This window comes from Macaca mulatta, chromosome 10, assembly GCF_049350105.2.
Source record: "Macaca mulatta isolate MMU2019108-1 chromosome 10, T2T-MMU8v2.0, whole genome shotgun sequence".
Lineage (NCBI taxonomy): Eukaryota > Metazoa > Chordata > Mammalia > Primates > Cercopithecidae > Macaca > Macaca mulatta.
Window position 1 is genome coordinate 85733256 of NC_133415.1, and position 21664 is coordinate 85754919.

A 21664-nucleotide genomic window follows, 5' to 3' on the forward strand; every position below is an offset into this window, starting at 1 on the left:
CCTTTGAAGTTCATTTCAGATCACCAAACCTTATCAACCCCCTGCCTTTTGTCGTGAACTGAGAATATATGACAAAGATACTGTCCCATCTCTCTAGGAACCCACAGGGTAGAAGAAAAACAGATAATTTCAGTAGAAAGTGCTGTGTGTTATGGTAGAGTTGTGTGCTAAGTGCTTTCTGGAACACAGAGGAATCCTTAGCAACGGGGAGGCAGGGAGGGCTTCCCGGAGGGAACATCTGATCGAGGCTTCAGCTTCTCAGAAGTTATAAGGTGAAAGGGACCTTGGACTTGGAATTTGGGGTTCTAGGAACACTAGGGTTTGGGAGGCTCAGTCCCGGGGAGCGGGAGCCACGGAGTAGGGTGGGGGTATCTGCAGGCCTGCTGAGGAACCTGGAGTCTGCTGGAATCAGGCCTGCGTGTGGTCAGGATGTCTTGATGTTGTGATTTATTGGAAGGTTTTCCCGGCGGCCCATCATTGTGAGCAGGGCCCTTCTGACAGACGAGCTCTCTGCCCTTTCCTCACCTACAGATTGGGATCCTAAAAGGGTACTTAGAGGCCCAGGGGCCTATCAAAGCAAGGAAGAGGACCACTCATTGCTCACCCCTGTGTGCTGTCCTCTACAGCAAGATCTTTAAGCAGGTGAGTGGCCCAGGGCTCGCCTCTGAGGCTGGTAGGAACACCAGGTGACACAGGAGAGGACCAGACCTCCCTGTGTGCCTGGGTCTGTAGTCAGCTCCCATGGCACACTGGGAACACTTACAGCCTTGATGGTGGTGCTGGGGCGGTGGGATAGACACAGAAAGCAGCTCTGCAGATGGGCTGGCGTGGGATCAGCTCGGAGCTCCATCCATTAGCCATGGGCTCGCCTAACTCTCCTGAGCCTCATGCCCTTGGCAGAGCGCCTTGGGTCGGCTCTGGACCGGGCCTTCTTTCCATGGAGTGTGAGATGGAGGGCTAGTTGTGGGGCGCTTTCCTAGGTTCCCAGAGTGGGTGCTGTTCTTGGGCATCTCTTTCCAGGGAAGCCATAACTTGGCTTTGTTCATTGTAGGAAGGGAGGGAGGCCCAGGCGCAGGCAGCACCTTGGTCCTGCGTGGAGTCTCTGGGTTGGACAGGGCAGCTGGGCATGAGGAGTTGCTTCTGAGGTGTGAGGACAGGAGGGGCTGCTGCCTGAGGCCCTCTGCTCACTCCCACCCACTGGGGCCTCTTGTCTGGCCCAGGCTCTGGACAGGGGCGCTGCATTGGGTGTACAAGCTTGGAGCCCCCCATTCTGGGCTTCTCTCCCATCCTGGCTCCTGCCACCACCATCTCTCATTGCCTTAGGGCTTAGGCTCTTTAGTACCTTAAAAAAGTTTCTTTAGAATTAAAAAAAAAAGGCCGGGCGCGGTGGCTCAAGCCTGTAATCCCAGCACTTTGGGAGGCCAAGACGGGCAGATCACAAGGTCAGGGGATTGAGACCACCCTGCCTAACATGGTGAAACCCACCCTGGCTAACACGGTGAAACCCTATCTCTACTAAAAAAAAATACAAAAAACTAGCCGGGCGAGGTGGCGGGCGCCTGTAGTCCCAGCTACTTGGGAGGCTGAGGCAGGAGAATGGCGTAAACCCGGGAGGCGGAGCTTGCAGTGAGCTGAGATCCGGCCACTGCACTCCAGCCTGGGCGACAGAGCGAGACTCCGTCTCAAAAAAAAAAAAAAAAAATTTTTTTTCAGCTTTTCTAGATGTTCTCATTAGGGAGGGTTGGTCCAAAACCACCTCACCGGCTACTTTTTTTTTTTTTTTTTTGCCAGGGTCTTGCTCTGTTGCCCAGGCTGGAGTGCAGTGGGATCTCGGCTCACTGCAACCTCTGCCTCCTGGGTTCAAGTGATTCTCCTGCCTCAGCCCCCCAAGTAGCTGGGCTTACAGGCATGCACCACCACCCCCGGCTAATTTTTGTATTTTTAGTAGAGACAGGGTTTCAGCATGTTGGCCAGGCTGGTCTCAAACTTCTGACCTCAAGTGATCCACCCACCTCGGCCTCCTAAAGTTTTAGGATTACAGGCATGAGCCACTGCACCCGGCCTCACCTGCTATTCTTGCATTATAACAATGGTCATGGTGGCAAAATGTTTCATTGAGTGGCATGACCATCCTTATTCTCAACATTTCCCTACTTAGGAGCAGTTAGTTTTTTGACGGGGTGGTCACGATTAATGTTGCTTCAGTAATGTCTTTTCCACATAGGGATTATTTTCTTTGGCTAGATCCTGGTAAGTGCCATTTCTGAGTTAACAGGTCTTCACCAAATGTTCCAGTTTGCACTGCCCTGTGATACAGGGCAGAGGAGGTCCTGTTGTCAAGAGTGGCTTATGCTATAGCAGGGGGCCCTGAACGTCCGTTTTTTCAGTGGGTGGAGGGGAGGGGCCAAGGCAGGCTAGAGACCACCCTTGGGAGTGGAGTCCCCGGCCTCTCCAGCAGCCCCCAGCTGTGTGCTCTCCACAGGTGGTGAGTGGCTGCCTGCGCGGCATCGTGAGTGTGTGGGAGGTCGTGACGGGCAGGAAGACGATGGAGTTCTCTGTGTCTGGGGGCCAGCACGTGGAGCTGACCGCCATGGCCCTGGATGAGTCAGAGCGGTGCCTGCTCACAGGTTTGCGGGATGGCACAATGAAGATGTGGAACTACAACATTGGCAAATGCCTGTTGACCTTTCCCAATCCGGACCAGCTGGAGGTCAGTCTTGCTTGTTAACTAGAGCCAGGGACAGCCTCTTGGGAAGCAAAGCACAGCTCTTGTGACCCTGGGATGCACTATTTTTGGACCTCTCTGAAAGGGTGTTCATCATAGTCAGGTGGCCTGGCTTCAAACCTCCCGGAGCCTCTGTGTCTCAGGCATGAAATGAAGACAGCTAACAGTGCCTGGACTAATGGGTTTCCACTAAGGTTAGCTACTGTTGCTCTTTAAATTTGCTAGCACTTCTCATTCCTCATACTGGAGCTTTGGATTGCATTTCTAGCAGTGGCATCAGTTAATTCACAGCCACCCATGGTCACCCGTATTTGGGAAATGCCTGACAGTATTATTATAGGGCCAGTCCATGGGAGTGGCATAGGACAAAGCCAGCAGTTCCACCCTAACTTTTGTGACACAGACCTTTAACCAACTCAGAATGTGTACTTAGCTGGCCAGGCAGTGGCTCATGCCTGTAATCTCAGCACTTTGGGAGGTCGAGGCAGGGGGATCACCTGAAGCCAGGAGTTCGAGACCAGCCTGGCTAATATGGTGAAACCCCCATCTCTACTAAAAATACAAAAAAAAAAAAAAATTAGCCAGGCGTGGTGGTGGCTGCCTGTAATCCCAGCTACTCAGGAAGCTGCGGCAGGACAAACTGGGAGGTGGAGGCTGCAGTGAGCCGAGATCGCGCCATTGCACTCCAGCCTGGGCTGCAAGAGTGAAACTCCATCTTAAAAAAAAAGAAAAGAAAAGAAAAGAAAGTGTACTTAGCCAAGACGCCAGGGGTTGAGTACTGCTCCAGATCCTATCACTCAGTAATGACTTGACCTTAGCCAGGTCACTTGCCCATTTCCCAGCTATTCTCTCTGAAAAATGGACGTGGATGCCTATTCTATCTGCCTACCCTAAGTCCATCAAATGAGGGAATAGGATGTGAGCGCATGATGAAAAATACATGGTGGTATCAACTGTAGGCGATTCTCATCATCATTGAGAGGTTTGACTTCTTGCTGGCACCTTTAGGAAGGCATTTAGGGCCCAGAGCCATTTTCTCTGAGAAGTTTTCTAATTCTGTTTTCTTTCATTTTCAACAGATTAGTGGGATTATCCATATGAACAAAGTGTTCTATGTGACAGGATGGAGTAAGAGAATCACGCATTTTCTGTGAGTAGAAAGCATGCATGGTGAGTAGGTCCCAGTAGCTGCGTGTTCTCTCTTCAGATGGGTTCCTCCATTCCGAGCTTTCCTGGTGGTTGGAACACCATGCAGGAAGTTAGTGGTGGTTAATGACTGTTGCTTCATCTGCTCATCCATCCATTCATTCATTATTCATTGAGGCTAATATATTCTTGGCCTTTTGCTAGGTGCCTGGGATGGGTATAAACAAGAATGTTGGAGTCTTTATCCTCTTGGAGTATCTAGTTCAGTGGGGGAATGTCTTAGTCCATTCGGGCTGCTGTAACAGAATATCATAGACTGAGTTGCTTATAAACAACATAAATTTATTTATCAGAGTTCTGGAGATGGGGAAGTTCCAGACAAGGTGCCAGCAGATTTGCTGCCTGGTGAGGGCCCACTTCCTGATTCATAGACAGCTGTCTTCTTACTGTAAGCTTACATGGTGGAAGGGGTAAGAAATCTCTCTGGGGCGTCCTTTATAAGGGCACTAATCCCATTCATGAGGGCTCCATTTTCATGACCTCATCACCTCCCAAGGCCCCACCTCCAAATATGCTCACCTTGGGGATTAGGTTTCAATATATGAATTTTGGGACCAAAATTCAATCTCTGGCATTCCATCCCTGACTTCCCAAAATTCATGTCCTTCTCTCATGCAAAATATATTCATTTCATCCCAGTAGCCCCCAAAGTCTTAACTTGTTCCAGTATCAACTTTAACGTCTAAGTCCAAAATATCATCTAAATATCACCTAAATAAAATATGGGTGAGTCTCAAGGTACAATTCATTCTGAAGCGGATTCCCCTCTAGCTGTGAACCTGTGATACTAACATGCTATGTACTTCCAAAATAGAATGGTGGGACAGGCATAGGATAGATACAAGGGAGAGAGAGGAAAGGAGAAAGGAGGGACAGGTCCTGAGCAAGTCAAAAATCCATCGGGGCAAATACTAGTAGACCTTAAATCTCAAAGATAATCCTCTTCGGCTTGCTGCCCTGCCCTTCAGGACTGCTGGGGTGGCAGTTCTGCCCCTGCAGCTTTGCCAGGCAGGTGATCAGAACCCTAAGACTCTGGGCAGCCCTACACCTACAGATTTGGGGAGCCTTGGCCCCCTGGTGGCTCTATGCCTGGGCCCTGCCCCTGTGGCACTTCCCCGCATGAGCCCCCTGGCCCTGTGGGGCTGCAATTCCAAGGCTGTGGCTCTGCTGGGAGGCCCTGTCCTTTGAAATCTAGGTAGTGGAGGCAGCCATGTCCTCCCAGCTCTGCTGAGTGCAACCCATGCTGTACCATGGTCCACAGGAGCCACACCTAGAGTGGTCAAGGAGCATGAAGAATGGAGCCTGTGAAGTTAGGCGATGATGGTAAAGTGTACTGTGGTCCCATGGGCACTGGTGGCCATTCCCTTGAAACCATTCTGCCCCCAGGGCCCTTGTACTCTCTGGTGATGGGAGGGACAGTCCTAACGATTTCTGAATTGCCTTCAGGGTCATTCTTTCATTGTCTTGGAGAACAGCACTGGCTTCTGTTGGGTTGGCTGATCCATACTAATCTCATCAAACAGTGCTTGGCTATGTCTTTAATGATTGTATTAGTTTGTTTTCACACTGCTATAAAGAATGCCTGAGACTGGGTAATTTATGAAGAAAAAAGGTTTAATTGACTCACAGTTCTGCATGGCTAGGAGGGAGCCTCAGGAGACTTACAATCATAGTGAAGGGGAAGCAAGGCACATCTTACATGGTGGCAGGAGAGACTGCAAGGGAAACTGCCACTTTTAAACCATCAGATCTTGTGAGAACTCACTCACTATCACGAGAACAGCATGAGGGAAACTGCCCCCATGATCCATTCACCTCCTACCAGGTCCCTCCCTCGACATATAGGGATTACAATTCAAGATGAGGTTTGGGTGGGGACACAGAGCCAAACCATATCAATGTTCTGTCCTGAACAGGCTTTCTCATTCCTTTCTATATGGATAGGATGAATCTTTTAAGTTCTGCTTCCTTTTTTTTTTTTTTTAAAGACATGGGGTCTCACGCTGTCACCCAGGCTGGAGTGTAGTCATGCAGTTATAGCTCACAGCAGCCTCAGCTCCTCCCACCCCAGCCTCCAGGGTAGCTAGGACTACAGGCACATACCACCATGCCTGGCTAATTAAAAAATTTTTTTTTATAGATATGGGGTCTTGCTATGTTACCCAAGCTGGTCTTAAACTCCTGGCTTCAAGCAATCCTCCTGTCTTGGCCTCCCAAAGTACTGGGTTACAGGCATGTGCTCCTGGATTCTGCTTCCTTTTTGATTAACAGTTTGGTTTTTAAACCATTTCTCTCTTGTTGCATTTTATTATAAGTTGTCAGGAGGAACCAGGCAACTCCTTCATTATGTTACATAGAAATTTCCTCAGTGAAATATCCAATTTCTTATCTTGCAAGTTCTACCTGCCTCAAAACACTAGAACACAAATATGATTCAGCCAAGTTCTTTGCCATTTTGTAACAAGTAGGACCTTTCCTCTAGTTTCCAATAACGTTTCTCATTTCTGTCAAGACTTCACCAGAATGGTCTTTAACATCCATATTTCTACCAAAATTCTGTTCAGGGTTACTTAGGTATTCTCTTAAGAATACTGAGGCTTTCTCTGCATCTGTCCTCTTTTCTTTCTAGGCCCTCACTGAAATCACCCTTAATGGTCTATGCATAGCAATGCAGGCTTTTTCTAGCATGGACCTTCCATCCTCTACCTATTACCTACTTTTTTTTTTTTTTAAGACAGAGTCTTGCTTTATGGCCCAGGCTGGAGTGCAGTAGTGCAGTCTTGGCTCACTACAACCTCCACCTCCCAGGTTCAAGTGATTCTCGTGCTTCAGCCTCCCAGGTAGCTGGGATTATAAGTGTGTGCCACCACAGCTGGCTAATTTTTTGTATTTTTAGTAGAGACAGGGTTTCGTCATGTTGGCCAAGCTGGTCTTGAACTCCTGGCCTCAAGTGATCCACCTGTCTCAGTTCCCAAAGTGCTGGGATTACAGGCGTGAGCCACCCTGCCTAGCTGACATTACCTGGTTCTAAAACCACTTCTGACATTTTTAGGTATTTGTTACCATTTTCTGTCTTCATTCACTCAGGCTGTTATAACAGAATACCATAGAGTAGGTGGCGTATAACAACAGAAAATTATTTCTTACAGTTCTGAAGGAAATTCTTAGATCAAAGCACTGGCAAATTCAGTGACTGCTGAGGGCCACTTCCTGGTTCATAGATGGCCATTTTCTTACATGGTAAAGAGGACAAGGGATCTCTTTGAGCCTCTTATTTTTGTTTTATTTTTTTGAGAGACAGGATCTTGCTCTATTGCCCAGGCTGGAGTGCAGTGGCATAATTACAGCTCACTGCAGCCTTGAACTCCTGGGCTCAAGTGATCCTTCTGCCTCAGCCTCCTGAATAGCTAGGACTACAAGTGTGTGTCACTATGCCTGGCTAATTAAAATTTTTTTTTGTAGAGATGTGGTCTTGCTCTGTTGCCCAGGCTGGTCTTGAACTCCTGGCCTCAAACAATTCTCCTTCCTTGACCCCTCAAAGTGCTGGGATTATAGGCATGAGCCGCCATGCCTAGCTTAGGACCTCTTTTATGAAGGCACTGATTCCATTTGTGAGGGTTTTGCCCATCTATCCTAATAACCTTCCAAAGGCCACACCTGTGAATATTCTCACATTGAGGATTAGGTTTTAACATAAATTTTTGGAGAATATGAATGTTCAGTCTATATCAAGAAGGCAGGTACTAATCAAATATTAATACTTTCATTTATAATTATAAAGTATATTAAGTGCCATGGAAAAGTAGGAGTTTCTATGAGGGTTGAATGCGTGGAAACCTGATTTCTTCTTGGGGGCGGTGGTCAGGAAAGTCTCGGTGAAGGTGTGGTGGCTGGAGTGCAATCTGAAGCGTGAGAAGGAAGGGTCTCTGTGAAGTCTTTAGGATAGGATGAGTATTCCAGGCAGAAGGAACACTATGTTCAAGATCCCTTTCTTTTTAGAGACCTCTGTAAGGCCACTGTTCCCCCCCCTTTAAACCTTAATCCTTACCTAGTTGTCTGACTGGGGGTGTGTTACGCATTCATTATCCGTAGGATTAGTTTATGTAAAGCCCCTACGACAGGGCCTTTGCAGAAGGCACGTAGTAAGCGCTTAGTAAATGAGGTCAATGGGGCATGGCCTCAGCCTAGCCCTGACACCTAGGAGTATCCTCCTCTGAGTCGGCTCCCAGAATCCTCAAGGCTCCAGTGCTTCCCCAGTGGATGGAGCATTAAAGGCTGAGCTCTCAGCCCTCCTGCCTCTGGCCATGTGCACAGGTTCCACAAGACCAAGCCGGTGCTCTTATGCTACCACTGGCAGACCTACCACACGGAGGACATCCTGAGCATGGCCAAGTACCAGAACCAGTTCCTCGGGACCTCCTCCTACAGTGGGGACATCCTCTTCTGGAACACCGGCACACTCAAGCCCATCTTCAACTTCAATGCCTCTAGGAGTCCCTTGCCCTTGCAGCCCAAGAGGGTATGTTAACAGAAGCACACTCTCCTCCCACCCTTCTCTCAGCTGTGAACCAGAATCCTGTGGGGCAGGGAAGGTGGGGAGCACCCTGGGAAGCAGGAGGAATAACGGCAACTTGTTCTGGAGGGGGTGGGGAGCTTGGTTACGTAGGTGGTTAGTTTCTGTAATTATCCTCATTGGACAGATGAGAAAGTGGAGGCACAGGGAGGTTAAGCACCTTGCCTAAGGTCACACAGCCAAGGAGTAGATCCAAACCCAGGCAGTCTGACTTCAGAGGCTGGCAGTGCTGGTCCTGCCATCTTTAGTAGATTACTCACTCCTTTCCCATTGCTACTACACATTACCACTCTGGGCTCCCCAGTAGGGACTTAGGAAACCTATACAGTCTCCAAATTCCCATATCTCAGCAGATCAAAGCAGGAAGGGACCTTAGGGGCCGCCTCATCCAGTGGTTTTCCAAATGTGTTGGAGAGAGATGCTTCGGAGCTACTGCAGGGGGGCTCTGGTTGTTGGGGTTTCCCCCAGAATAGGTCAGCTTTTTGTCTATTTTATGCTTCGGAGGAGCTTCCCTTGAGATTAAAGAAAGCCTCAAAAATATTTGGAAACTACTGTCCATTTTACAGATGAGGAGACTGAGTTCCTCATGGGAGCAGTGTCTTGCCTGTGGGTACTCAGGGCATTGCAGCTGGCCAGGAATGGGGTTAGAAGCTCTGGTCTGATGCTTTTAAGGGGGCTAGGTTTCTGGGAAGCAAGCCCTGGGGGGCCGGAGGGCCCTGTGGTGTTGGCATTGATCTGGGGCAGCCCAGAATTTACCTCTAGGACATTGCAATGCCTTAGGGGCTGCTTTCTCCTTGGTACAGGTGAAAGATGTGAACAACTGCCTGCCTGAGAGCCACGGGCCCATCAGACCCTGTGTGGAGCGGGAGAAGTGGGCATACAAGACCCCCAGGAAGCTCTGCAGTCTCAGCCCCAAGTCTGCGGCCAATACCAACCTGAGGCGGAGCCTGGTGTCGGCTCCCCCAGTGATGAGGCGCTGGAGAGACAAGGAGCCAGTCAGGCCTGAGTCCCGGAAGGTGGGAGCAAGAGCCCAACCAGAAGGCTACCCTCACTTTCCAGCTGCCAGCATTCACACACCTGCTGTGTGTGTATTTTCTTATTGGGATGTACTTTTTCCAGAGTGCCTTTAGGTCCCTAAACTCACTTGTTTCGAACATTGTGGGCCTGGGCAGGGCACCCTCTGGTTTTAGTCCCACTGTGTCTAACCCGGAGCTGGGGCTAGGTCCCTTTCCAGGGCATGGCTAATACCAGGCCTAAAAGTCTGAAAGCTGAAAGGCAGAACCCAAAGAGAACACAACCCTGGAAACCTAAAATTGGAAGTTAGATCCTGGACTGCATTCTCAGTCCTCAAGCGCAAGTCACCTGACCTTGGCCCAGGTGCAGAGGGAGCCATGGGGGCCTCACCTGCTCGGAGACCAGGCTGCAAGAGTCTGAGACCCAGATACAGACAAACCACTTTCCTCCTCCTCTGAGCCTCATCTCTGCCCCAGGACCAGCCCTTCCAAGAATGACTGACAGTTCTATTTTGCGGCGAATAGGGAGAAAGAGAAGGAGGAGTTACTCTTTCCTCTTTCCCTACTTGTAGGGGATGGCTCGCCTTTGAACTTTCAGCAGTGAGTACAGCATTCCAACAATCAGTGCAATAATCTCTTGTATGGGGCAGGAGGAACCAGTGAGATTGTTCTTGCAGTCAAAGTCTGATTTCCATTCCTAGGAGCTGAGGCTTGAGTGAGAAACACCACCTTCCCCAAACACACAATAATTGCTAGGCATAAGGCAGTCTAGACCTAGATCCAACATGGTCTGCTGGGATATAATTTTGCCGTAAGATGTGTACACTTGACCATAAGACGCTCATACCATCTTTGAGTTATCAGAGGTTAGACCACTGCTTTCAAATCTTCTAGGGAAATGGGTGTATAGGTATGTTTGCCCCTCTATCCTTATTTTTATTTTTATTTTTTATTTTTGAGATGGAGTCTCACCCTGTCGCCCAGGCTGGAGTACAGTGGTGTGATCTTTGCTCAGCGCAACCTCTGTCTCCCAGGTTCAAGCGATTATCCTGCCTCAGTCTCCCTAGTAGCTGGGATTACAGGTGTGCACAACCATGCCTGGCTAAATTTTTTGTATTTTGATTGGAGACAGGGTTCGCCATGTTGGCCAGGCTCGTCTCAAACTCCTGGCCTGAAATTATCTGCCCGCCTCGGCCTCCCAAAGTGGTGGGATTACAGGTGTGAACCACCATGCCCGACCTTTATCCTCATTTTTAACCAGGATGGTCTCTTCCAGGACAAAGGAAGGGTCTTCCCCAAAGGCAAACTCAAGTCTCTGCCCCAATTTTGCTCTAGCAGAACTGCTGGGAACTTAAAGTGGAGGTTTCCCGGGATCCACTGAGTGCTGCTTTTTCCAGGACAGTGTGCCTACTGCGGGGCCTCGGGAGGGCCGCTCTTTTGTCATCTTCCTCTGGTCTCTGGTCCCCCATGGGGAAGGGAAACGCCCTCATGGTGACTTGGGTGCCCATCTTTCTTTCCAGAAACCTTCCAGTGCTGCTGGCACATCCATGCAGCCAGGCAAGATCCACAGCAAACAGTCCATTTACGAAGAGGATGAAACAAGAAAAGCAGAATTGCAGAAGAAAATGTTGTTTCGATCCAGTGCCTCGGTGGAGAAGGTTGGCCATGATCAGCCAGGGAGTGGGATATGAGCCGGGGAGTGGGCCATTAAGATGGGGCTCGGGGGCCTGGGTTCTGGGCCTGGCCTGATTCTCCCCAGTGCCCAGAAGGCGTCTTGGAGAGGATGGAGCCGCTTGGGATACTGGAGCCAGGGCTGCAGTGTCTGGGGAGAGCTCCTGTATTAATTTGTTTTCATGCAGCTGATAAAGACATACCCAAGACTGGGAAGAAACAGAGGTTTAACTGGACTTACAGTTCCACATGGCTAGGGAGACCTCACAATGATGGCGGGAGGCGAAAGGTGCTTCTTACATGGCAGAAGCAAGAGAAAACGAGAAGACGCAAAAGCAGAAACCCCTGATAAACCCATCAGATCTCGTGAGACTTACTCACTCTCATGAGAATGGCATGGGAAAGACCAGCCCCCATGATTCAGTTCCCTCCCTCTTGTTCCCTCCCACAACACGGGGGAATTCTGGGAGACACAGTTCAAGTTGAGATTTGAGTGCAGACACAGCCAAACCATATCAGTTCCCCAGGAGGTGGAGTTGGGGTGCCTAGGGAGGTGAGCAGTGTTCCCTCTGGACTGGGGGTAGCAGTGTCCTCTCTGGGCAGGGAGGAAGAGAGGTAGGAGAAGTGACATCTCCAGACTCTAGTTAGAATGCCCTCCTGTTAACTGGGAGAGTGTTTTATACCTAACAAGAGTTGGGTATGGATTCATCTTTGTTCTTCCTCTTGTACCTTCCCCTTTCTGACCCTGGACACCCCTCACTGTGATACTGACTCCCCGTCCTGAAGACACAAATCATAGTTGAGCTAGGGTGTGGGAGGCCTGCCCCATCATCTAGCTCCAGGGACCAGGACTTGAGGACAAGGGGGCAGTGCCCTGAGAGCTGGGTTTTGCAGTGTTGGCAGGGAGAGCAGGAGTGGCTACACACCCTCCTCCAGGTTCTGATTATTTCTCTCTCCTCCTTTTTTTTTTGTTTTCTTGAGACAGGGTCTCACTGTCACCCAGGCTGGAGTGCCATGGTGTGATCACAGCTCATTACAGCCTCAACCTCCTGGGCTGAAGTGATCCTCCCACCTTAGCCTTGTGAGTAGCTGGGACTATAGGCATGCACCATTATGCCAAGCTATTTTTTTTTTGTATTTTTTTTGTAGAGATGGGGTCTCACTATGCTACCCATGCTGGTCTTGAACTCCTGGGCTCAAGTGATCCTCCTGGCTCAGCCTCCCAAAGTGTTGGGATTACAGATGTGAACCATTATACCCCGCCTCTTCCTTCTCTTTAAAAAAAAAATACTTTAAATAACTTTTAAAAGTAATAATACTAGTTTATAATAAAAAAAGAAGTGTGTGTAAATGAAAAAATAAAAATAAAAGTCTCCTATGTCTCACTCACCCTATCCCATCTCACTCTCAACAGCAGCAGTCGCTGCTAGCAGATTGGCTTTAGCTTTGTTCTTTTTTTTTTTTTTTTTTTTTTTTTTTTGACTAGTAATATAAAATGATAGCTACATCCTGCCATTTGTTTTTTTCTATAAGTCTATAGCATGGATATACTTTCATGAGAGGGATTTAGATTCATCTTATTCTTTTGTTACCTTACTCTTTTTTTAAGATGGAGTTTTGCTCTGTCACCCAGGCTGGAGTGCAATATCAGCTCACTGCATCTCCGTGTCCTGAGTTCAAGTGATTCTCCTGCCTCAGCCTCCAGAGTAGCTGGGACCACAGGCACATGCCACCATGCCAGCTACTTTTTGTATTTTTAGTAGAGACGGGGTTTCACCATGTTGGCCAGGCTGGTCTCAAACTCCTGACCTCAGGTGATCCACCCGCCTCCGTTTCCCAAAGTGCTGGGATTATAGGCTTGAGCCACTGCACCCGGCCATCTTATTCTTTTTAACAACTGCCCGCTGCTGCATAACTTGGATGTATCAGGAACTATGAAGCTGGTCCTCTATGAATAGGTCTGTGGGTTAGTTCCAGTTTTTAGCTTTTAGGAGCAGGACTGCACTGAACATTCTTGCATGTACATTTCTGGGCACTAGTGTGAGTATATCGAGAGGATGGATTCTTGGAAGCAGAATTGCCAACAGTCCCATCCCTTTAAATCTGCGAAGTCAAGATAGATGGCTCAAAGCTTGATCTTTCAGGCTGGTGACCTAGTGCTGTCTGGACACTAGCATTCGCTACATGCCAGGCACTGGGGAAGGAGCAGTGAATGAAAGACATCAAGCCCCTGACCTCTGGAGCTGTCATTATAGTTGGGGCGAGATAGACAATTAACCAGCAAATAGAATAAAGGGCATGTCACAGAGTGAGTGAGGACAATGGAGGGCAAGAAAGCCGGGAAGAGCCGGGCACGGTGGCTCAAGCCTGTAATCCCAGCACTTTGGGAGGCTGAGACGGGCGGATCACAAGGTCAGGAGATCGAGACCATCCTGGCTAACACGGTGAAACCCCGTCTCTACTAAAAAATACAAAAAACTAGCCGGGCGAGGTGGCGGGCGCCTGTGGTCCCAGCTACTCCGGAGGCTGAGGCAGGAGAATGGCGGGAACCCGGGAGGCGGAGCTTGCAGTGAGCTGAGATCCGGCCACTGCACTCCAGCCTGGGCAACAGAGCCAGACTCAGTCTCAAAAAAAAAAAAAAAAAAAGAAAGCCGGGAAGAGGGCAGGGAGAACGGACATGGGAGGAGATGGCATTGCTGTTTTATGAATAGGCTAGTCAGGGAGGGCTTCACAGTGGAGGTGGCATCTGCAAAGAGCCTGAAGGAAGTGAGGAAACATGGCCTGCAGTTATCTGGAAGGAGGGTGATGCAGGCAGAGAAGGTAGCAGGTGCAAAGGCCCTTATGGGAGAGCTGGCATGGAATGTTCGAGAATGAGCACTTCTCTCTCTCTCTGTGTCTGTCTGTCTCTCATACTTTCTTCCTCTAATTAGAAAGTGATACATGTCCTTAATTAAAACTAAAAAAATTCAGGCAGAGAACAGTGGCTCACACCTGTAATCCCAGCCCTTTGGGAGGCCAAGGTGGGAGGATTGCTTGAGCCCAGGAGTTCTAGACCAGCCTGGGCAACATGAGAACTCATCTCTACAAAAAATTTAAAAAATGAGCCAGGTTTGATAGTGTGCACAGTGCTCCCAGCTCCTTGGGAGGCTGAGTTGGGAGAATCACTTGAGCCTGCGAGGTCAAGACTGCAGTGAGCCGTGATTGTGCCACTGCACTCCAGCCTGGGCAACACAGCTAGACCTTGTCTCTTAAACAAACAAACCTGACCGGGTGCGATGGTTCACGCCTGCAATTCTAGCCCCTTGGAAGGCAGAGGTGGGCGGATTGCCTGAGCTCAGGAGTTCAAAACCAGCCTGGGCAACACAGTGAAGCCCCATCTCTACTAAAATACAAAAAATTAGCCAGGGGTGGCGGCATGCTCCTGTAGCCCCAGCTAGTCAGGAGGCAGAGGCAGGAGAATTGATTGAACCCAGGAGGCGGAGGTTGCAGTGAGCTGATATTGTGCCACTGCACTCCAGCCTGGGTGACACAGTGAGACTTGACTCCAAAACACCACCACCACCACCACCACCACCACCTACGAAAAAAATTCAAACTTTATACGAGTGTATAAAGTAAAAGAATGGCTGCTCCCTTCTTAGCCTTCAGAGGTAATTGCGTTAAGACGTGTTGTAGCCTTCTAGAATTTTTCTATGCATATACAAGTACATACATGTATGAATGTATATATGTAAATATAGATATTCTTCACCAAATAATATCATATTGCATATATTATTCCAGGACTTGCTGTTTTTCACCTGACTCCTCATGGGCATCTCTTCATGATGGGGTTTACAGAGCCATGGCATTCCTTTTACTAGTCACATCATGTTCTGGGTACACTGCACAGAGTCTGTCTAGCCATCCACTGCCACTGGTGGATGGCTAGGTGACCGGGTTTTGCCTCTATAGAAATCATTGCAATGAACATCCTTGTACATAAATTTTGGACCTCTTGTCTATTTCCAGATATAAAGCCCTAGGATTAGAAACACAGTCCTGGAAAGCTTTTGCTGTGTTGCATTATGTTTCAGTGATAACTAGTATTTATTGAGCGCTCAATATCTGTCAGACAATGAACTTAACGGTTTACATGTGTTATTTTTGTTTTTCGAGACAGAGTCTCAGCTCTCTTGCCAAGGCTGGAGTGCGGTGGCACAATCACGGCTCACTGTGGCCTCCACTTCCCAGGCTCAAGCAATTCTCCCATCTCAACCTTTTGAGTATTAATAGCTGGGACCACAGGTGTGTGCTACTGTGCCTGGCTGGTTAAAAAAAAAATTATTTACAGAGATGGAGTCTCCTTATGTTGCCCAGGCTGGTCTTGACCTTCTGGGCTCAAGCAGTCCTCCTGCCTTGGCCTCCCAAAGTGCTGGGATTACAGTCATAAGCCACCATGCCCAGCTATATGTGTTGTTTTTATTTTGTCCATCAAACAGCCTTGGGAAGTATGTACTATTATTATTTATTTATTTATGAGGGATTTTTGTTTGTTTAATACATCTGAAAAGAATGAATGTGAAAGGAATGTTTAATACATCTGAAAAGAATGTACTATTATTATTATTCCCATTTTATGGCTGAAGAAATAGGCCCAGTGAGGTGAAGTGACTTGCCCAAGATTCTTGTGGCCAGAAAATGACAGAGCCAGGGCCTGATTCTAGGTCTATTTGTTTTTGAAGTTCAAGTTCTTTTAACTCTTTGTGCTGCCACTGTTGGGAATTCCTTGGGTTTTTTTATGTGGCTTGGTGATCTGCATGTAATAAGGATTTGTATCATGAATCTTGATTGAATTTTTGGCCAGATAATTACATGCAAAGGATCGAACGTCTGTTGGTGAAATTTGAGGCACTGTGGCTGGCAGGGCTGTGTGTGTGTGTGTGTGGTGTGTGTGCCCCCTCTGGACGCTGACCCTCACCCCTGGCTTCAAGGTGTACAGTCTTCCACCCGCACCACTCCTTGAGCAGCAGGGTCCCTTCTGTCTGGGGCACTTGTGGGCAGAGTGAAGCATTTTAGCGTGGTGCCCTGGAGAGGGTCCAGAGTGCTTGGGTCACCTCTGATCTCAGCCTTTCCTTAGTGGAAGAGAGGCTTGGGTGGGCTGGGGTAAGGACACCTGACGGGGAGTGGGCGGGGATCTTACCTGTTGGGTCTTCCTTCCCATTTTTTCTGTCTGGCCATCCTGGAAGACTGTGAGGCATGGCAGAAAGAGCACTAGGAAGGAGTCCAGGATGCAGATCCAGGCCCAGCTGTGTCCCTGACAGTTTTTATTTTTAATTTTACTTATTTATTTATTTTTGAGATGGAGTCTCACTCTGTTGCCCAGGCTGGAGTGCAGTGGTGTGATCTCAGCTCACTGCCACCTCAATCTCCTGGGTTCAAGTGATTCTTGTGCCTCAACCTCCTGAGTAGCTGGCATTACAGGCGTGTGCCACCACACCTGGCTAATTTTGTGGTTTTTTTTTGTTTGGTTGGTTTTATTTTTTATTTTTTATTTTTATTTTTTTTGAGACAGAGTCTCGCTGTGTCTCCCAGGCTGGAGTGCAGTGGCGTGATCTCGGCTCACTGCAAGCTCCGCCTCCCGGGTTCACGCCATTCTCCCGCCTCAGCCTCCCAAGTAGCTGAGACTACAGGCGCCCGCCACCACGCCCGGCTAGTTTTTTGTATTTTTAGTAGAGACGGGGTTTCATCATGTTAGCCAGGATAGTCTCGATCTCCTGACCTCGTGATCCACCCGTCTCGGCCTCCCAAAGTGCTGGGATTACAGGCTTGAGCCACCGCGCCCGGCCGTTTTTTTTTTTTTTTTTTTTTTTTGAGACGGAGTCTCGCTCTGCCGCCCAGGCTGGAGTGCAGTGGCCGGATCTCAGCTCACTGCAAGCTCCGCCTCCCGGGTTCACGCCATTCTCCTGCCTCAGCCTCCCGAGTAGCTGGGATTACAGGCGCCCGCCACCTCGCCCGGCTAGTTTTTTGTATTTTTTAGTAGAGACGGGGTTTCACCGTGTCAGCCAGGATGGTCTCGATCTCCTGACCTCGTGATCCGCCCGTCTCGGCCTCCCAAAGTGCTGGGATTACAGGCTTGAGCCACCGCGCCCGGCCTCTAATTTTGTGTTTTTAATGGAGACAGGGTTTCACCATGTTGTCCAGGCTGGTCTTGAACTCCTGACCTTAAGTGATCCTCCTGCCTCAGCCTTCCAAAGTGCTGGGATTACAGGCGTGAGCCACCACACCTAGCTAATTTTGTGTTTGTAGTGGAGACGGGGTTTTGCCATGTTGTCCAGGCTGGTCTCGAACTCCTGGCCTCAAGTGATCCTCCTGCCTCGGCCTCCCAAAGTGTTGGGATTACAGGCGTGAGTGATGGCGACCAGCCCCTGACAGTCTTTAGATGAAGCACTTGCCCCTGGCCATCTCCCTAGTAGGGAAGGACCAGATGGCAGGCAGCAGAAGATTGCTCCAAGTTATATGAAGTTTAGCCCGTGAGTAGCTGCCATGGCTTCTTCTGAAGGGAACCTCAGGGAGGCCGTTAACCCCCCGTGGTCGAGAAACTATCTGGGATTCCTGGGCTGAGTGAGACTGAAATGCTCACCTTTAGTCCAGCAGCTCTTTCCAAAATGAGCAGCGCAATGTATTGGAGGGAGCTGGATGCAGAATGCAAAAGGAATAGTGTTGGTTACCTGTCCCTTGCAGCCACACGGCTCTGTCCTGCCTAGGGCCACCATTCTGACTGCACTTTTCCTCACTGTGAGCGCTGGATGCTGGCCATGCAGTTGACCCTGTGCTCTCGGCAGGCCGCCCCTCTCCATTCCTGCCGAAGTCCTGGGCACTCATTCACCTTCACCCTACCTGCTCTCACCGTCCCAGGGCTGGCAAAGGAATGGCTAGGAAGGATGCCTCAGCTTTTCCCCAGTTCAGACATGGGAAGCCTTTGTGGTGCTTCACTTTGGTGAATTCTGTGCAGTTATGAGGAACCACATTTTAGAAAAATACTTAATCATTGGAATGTGCTTATGACAAAATGTAAAACATATCCTTTAAAATGACAGTTAATGACTACTGTGAAAGTTGTGTGCACCTTAAATTTTTTTTTTTTATGGTTTTGATTTTTCAAACAAAACTGAGAACATTTGAAACTATTGTTTAGCTGTTTGCTTTTTTTTTTTCAGACCTCACAATTCATGGTGGACAACGTTTCCTCTCAGCATGTAATAATCTATCCACTTCATTCTGTTTAATAGTTTTATATGGGGGCCTATCTAGGTTTTTTGGAGCCTGAAACTTTTGCAAGAAAAATGCACAAAATTATAAAAAATTAGGTACAAAAGTGAATATTTATTTAGAATGAGAAAAAAGTGAAAACAAATTTCAAAACTTACAAATCTGACAATTACAAAAGTCACTAGAACTTTCTATTCTTCCTAGAACCTTGAACTTAAACTTGAACTTAGCCTTGAGCTTCATGAACTTCACCAGTAAATCTGCCACTGGCTGCAGTGTATTTCTTTGGATTCACCAAGATATATTTTTTTATTTATGTAATTTAAATTTTTTTGGAGACAGTCTCGCTCCATCGCCCAGGCTGGAGGGCAGTGACGCGATCTTGGTTCACTGCAACCTCCACCTCCCAAGTTCCAGCGATTCTCCTTCCTCGGCCTCCCGAGTAGCTGGGATTACAGGCACCCGCCACCATGCCCAGCTGATGTTTGTATTTTTAGCAGAGACAGGGTTTCACCATGTTGGCCAGGCTAGTCTCGAACTCCTGACTTCAGGTGATCCACCCACCTTGGCCTCCGAAAGTGATGGGATTAGAGGCAAGAGCCACCATGCCTGGCCAAAATACATTAAAATCTTAATGGTGATTATTTCTGGGTATTGGGATTTTGTGGGTGATTTTAATTTCCTTTCATATGTCTTTGCTGCCCACATTTTGTACAGTGAGCACTTGCGTAAAATGGGGGAAATACTTGCCCTTTGTTTTTGGTTCAGGGATTCCTATTTTTCTTTTTTTCGAAAAATTTTTCTTGTAGTAAAATGCACATAACATAAAATTTACCATCGAAGCCATTTTTAAGTGTATGGTTCAGTGGTAGTAAATATATTCATAATGTGCAACCATCACCACCATCCATTCTCAGAACTCATTTCATCTTGTAAAATTGAAACTATACCCATTAAACAGTAACTTCCACTCCCCTCTCCCTCCAACCCCTGGAAACCCCCTTTCTACTTTCTGTCTTTATGATTTTGACTACCTCATGTAAGTGGAATCATATGTTTGTCTGGCTTATGTCACTTAGCATAATGTCCTTTTTGGTTAATTTCCAAGTATTTTACTCTTTTTTGACACTATTGTAAATGGAATTGTTTTTGTAATTTCCTTTTCAGATTGTTCATTGTTAGTATACGGAAATGCAACAGATTTTTTTTTTTTTTTTTTTTTTTTTAGATAGTCTTGCTCTGTCGCCCAGGCTGGAGTACAATGGCACGATCTCGGCTCACTGCAACCTCCGCCTCCCAGGTTCAAACGATTCTCCTGCCTCAGCCTCCCAAGTAGCTGGGATTACAGGCGCCTGCCACCACACCTGGCTAATATTTGTATTTTTTGGTAGAGATGGGCTTTCACCATGTTGGCCAGGCTGGTCTCGAACTCCTGACTTCAAGTGATCCACCCACCTCAGCCTCCCAAAGTGCTGAGATTACAGGCGTGAGCCACCATGCCCGGCCAATGCAACTGATTTTTATGTGTTGACTTTGTATCCTGCCATTTTGCTGAATTCATTTATTAGCCCCCTTTTTTTTGGTGTGGGAGCTTTAGCGTTTTCTACATATAATATCATCTGCAAACTTATAATTTTACTTCTTTCTTTCCAGTTTGGGTGCCTTTTATTTCTTTTTTTACCTAATTGCTCTGGCAGAGCTTCCAGTACTCTGCTGAATAAAAGCGGCAAAAGTGGACATTCTTGCCGTGTTCCTAATTCCAGAGGAAGAGCTTTCAGTCTTTCACTACTGAGTATGATGTTCATTGTGGGTTTTTCATATATGGCTTTTATTATGTTGAGGTAATTTCCTTCTATTCATATATTTTTTTAATTTTGCCAAATCGTTTTCTGCATTAATTAAGATCGTGTGGGTTTTTTCTTTTTTCTGTGAAGTGGTATATTATATTTATTGAGTTTTGTATGTTGAATAATCCTTGCATTCCAGGAATAAATATCACTTGATTATGGTATATAATCCTTTTAATATGCTACTGAATTCAGTTTGCTAATTTTTTTTGAGAATTTTTAAATATCAGTGTTCATAAGGGATATTTCTCTGTAGTTTTTTTTTTTTTTCTTTTTTTTTGAGACGGAGTCTCGCTCTGTCGCCCAGGCTGGAGTGCAGTGGCGCGATCTCAGCTCACTGCAAGCTCCGCCTCCTGGGTTTACGCCATTCTCCTGCCTCAGCCTCCTGAGTAGCTGGGACTACAGGCGCCCGCCACCGCGCCCAGCTAATTTTTTGTATTTTTAGTAGAGACAGGGTTTCACCATGGTCTCGATCTCCTGACCTTGTGATCCGCCCGCCTCGGCCTCCCAAAGTGCTGGGATTACAGGCGTGAGCCACCGCGCCCGGCCTTTTTTTTTTTCTTATAGTGTCTTTGTCTGACTTTGATATCAGGGTAATGCTGGCCTCATAGAATGAGTTAGGAAGTGTTATCTCCTCTTTAGTATTCTGGAAAAGTTTGAGAAGGATTGGTATTCATTCTTTCTTAAATGTTTGGTAGAATTCACCAGTGAAGCCATCAAGCTTTGGGTACAAGTGACTTCTGGTTTTTGACCCTGGCATCGGGGCTAGTGGGAAGCAGTTTGAACAGCTAGTTTCGGATTTCTATGACAATAAGGATAATTGAGATTTTTTTCTTTTCTTTTTTTTTTCTCCCTCCCCACCCCTCCCCTTCTTCTTCTTTTTTTTTTTTTTTAAATAGAGACAGGGTCTCACTATATTGCCTGGGCTGTCTCGATCTCCTGTGCTCAAGTGATTCAACCGCCTCAGCCTCCTGCAGTGCTAGGATTACAGGCATGAGCCACAATGAGATTTTTGATAATCCAGATTTTTGTTGTTGGTGGTGACATGCTTTGGGGACACATAAGCTATTACACTGTAAAGTTCTGAGTTAGCAGGAGTGAGGAAGCTTCCAATTTCCCCTTTCTGGCCTGATTCACTCTACCACCCTGGCTATGCTCTCAGCCTCCTACTGGGTGCCAGGCAAGAAACTTTCTTCTCATGGTTGCCATGCAGACTAACTTCCCACTGTGGCCCCCACATGAGCCACAGGAGTGACATGTAAGGGAAAAGTGAGCAGAGTGGGGAATTAGCAAAAGGCATATGATCAAAACAAGTCTTGAACAAGAATTTGTTTAAAATGCTTTCTTGATGATTGGCTGGAAAATATGGGTATTTCAC

At 47.7% G+C, this 21664-nt stretch overlaps 1 protein-coding gene across 1 annotated transcript in view; it reads left to right on the forward strand.

Annotated features, from left to right (window-relative positions):
• Positions 1 to 21664, forward strand: part of EFCAB8 (EF-hand calcium binding domain 8) — a 96961-nt gene that overhangs the window by 44003 nt on the left and 31294 nt on the right. Inside the window, exons 14-19 of the mRNA XM_077949063.1 lie at positions 532 to 642; positions 2483 to 2710; positions 3805 to 3875; positions 8246 to 8450; positions 9308 to 9520; positions 11038 to 11175. Of these exons, the coding sequence (XP_077805189.1) occupies positions 532 to 642; positions 2483 to 2710; positions 3805 to 3875; positions 8246 to 8450; positions 9308 to 9520; positions 11038 to 11175 (966 nt within the window). The remainder of the gene's footprint in view (positions 1 to 531; positions 643 to 2482; positions 2711 to 3804; positions 3876 to 8245; positions 8451 to 9307; positions 9521 to 11037; positions 11176 to 21664) is intronic.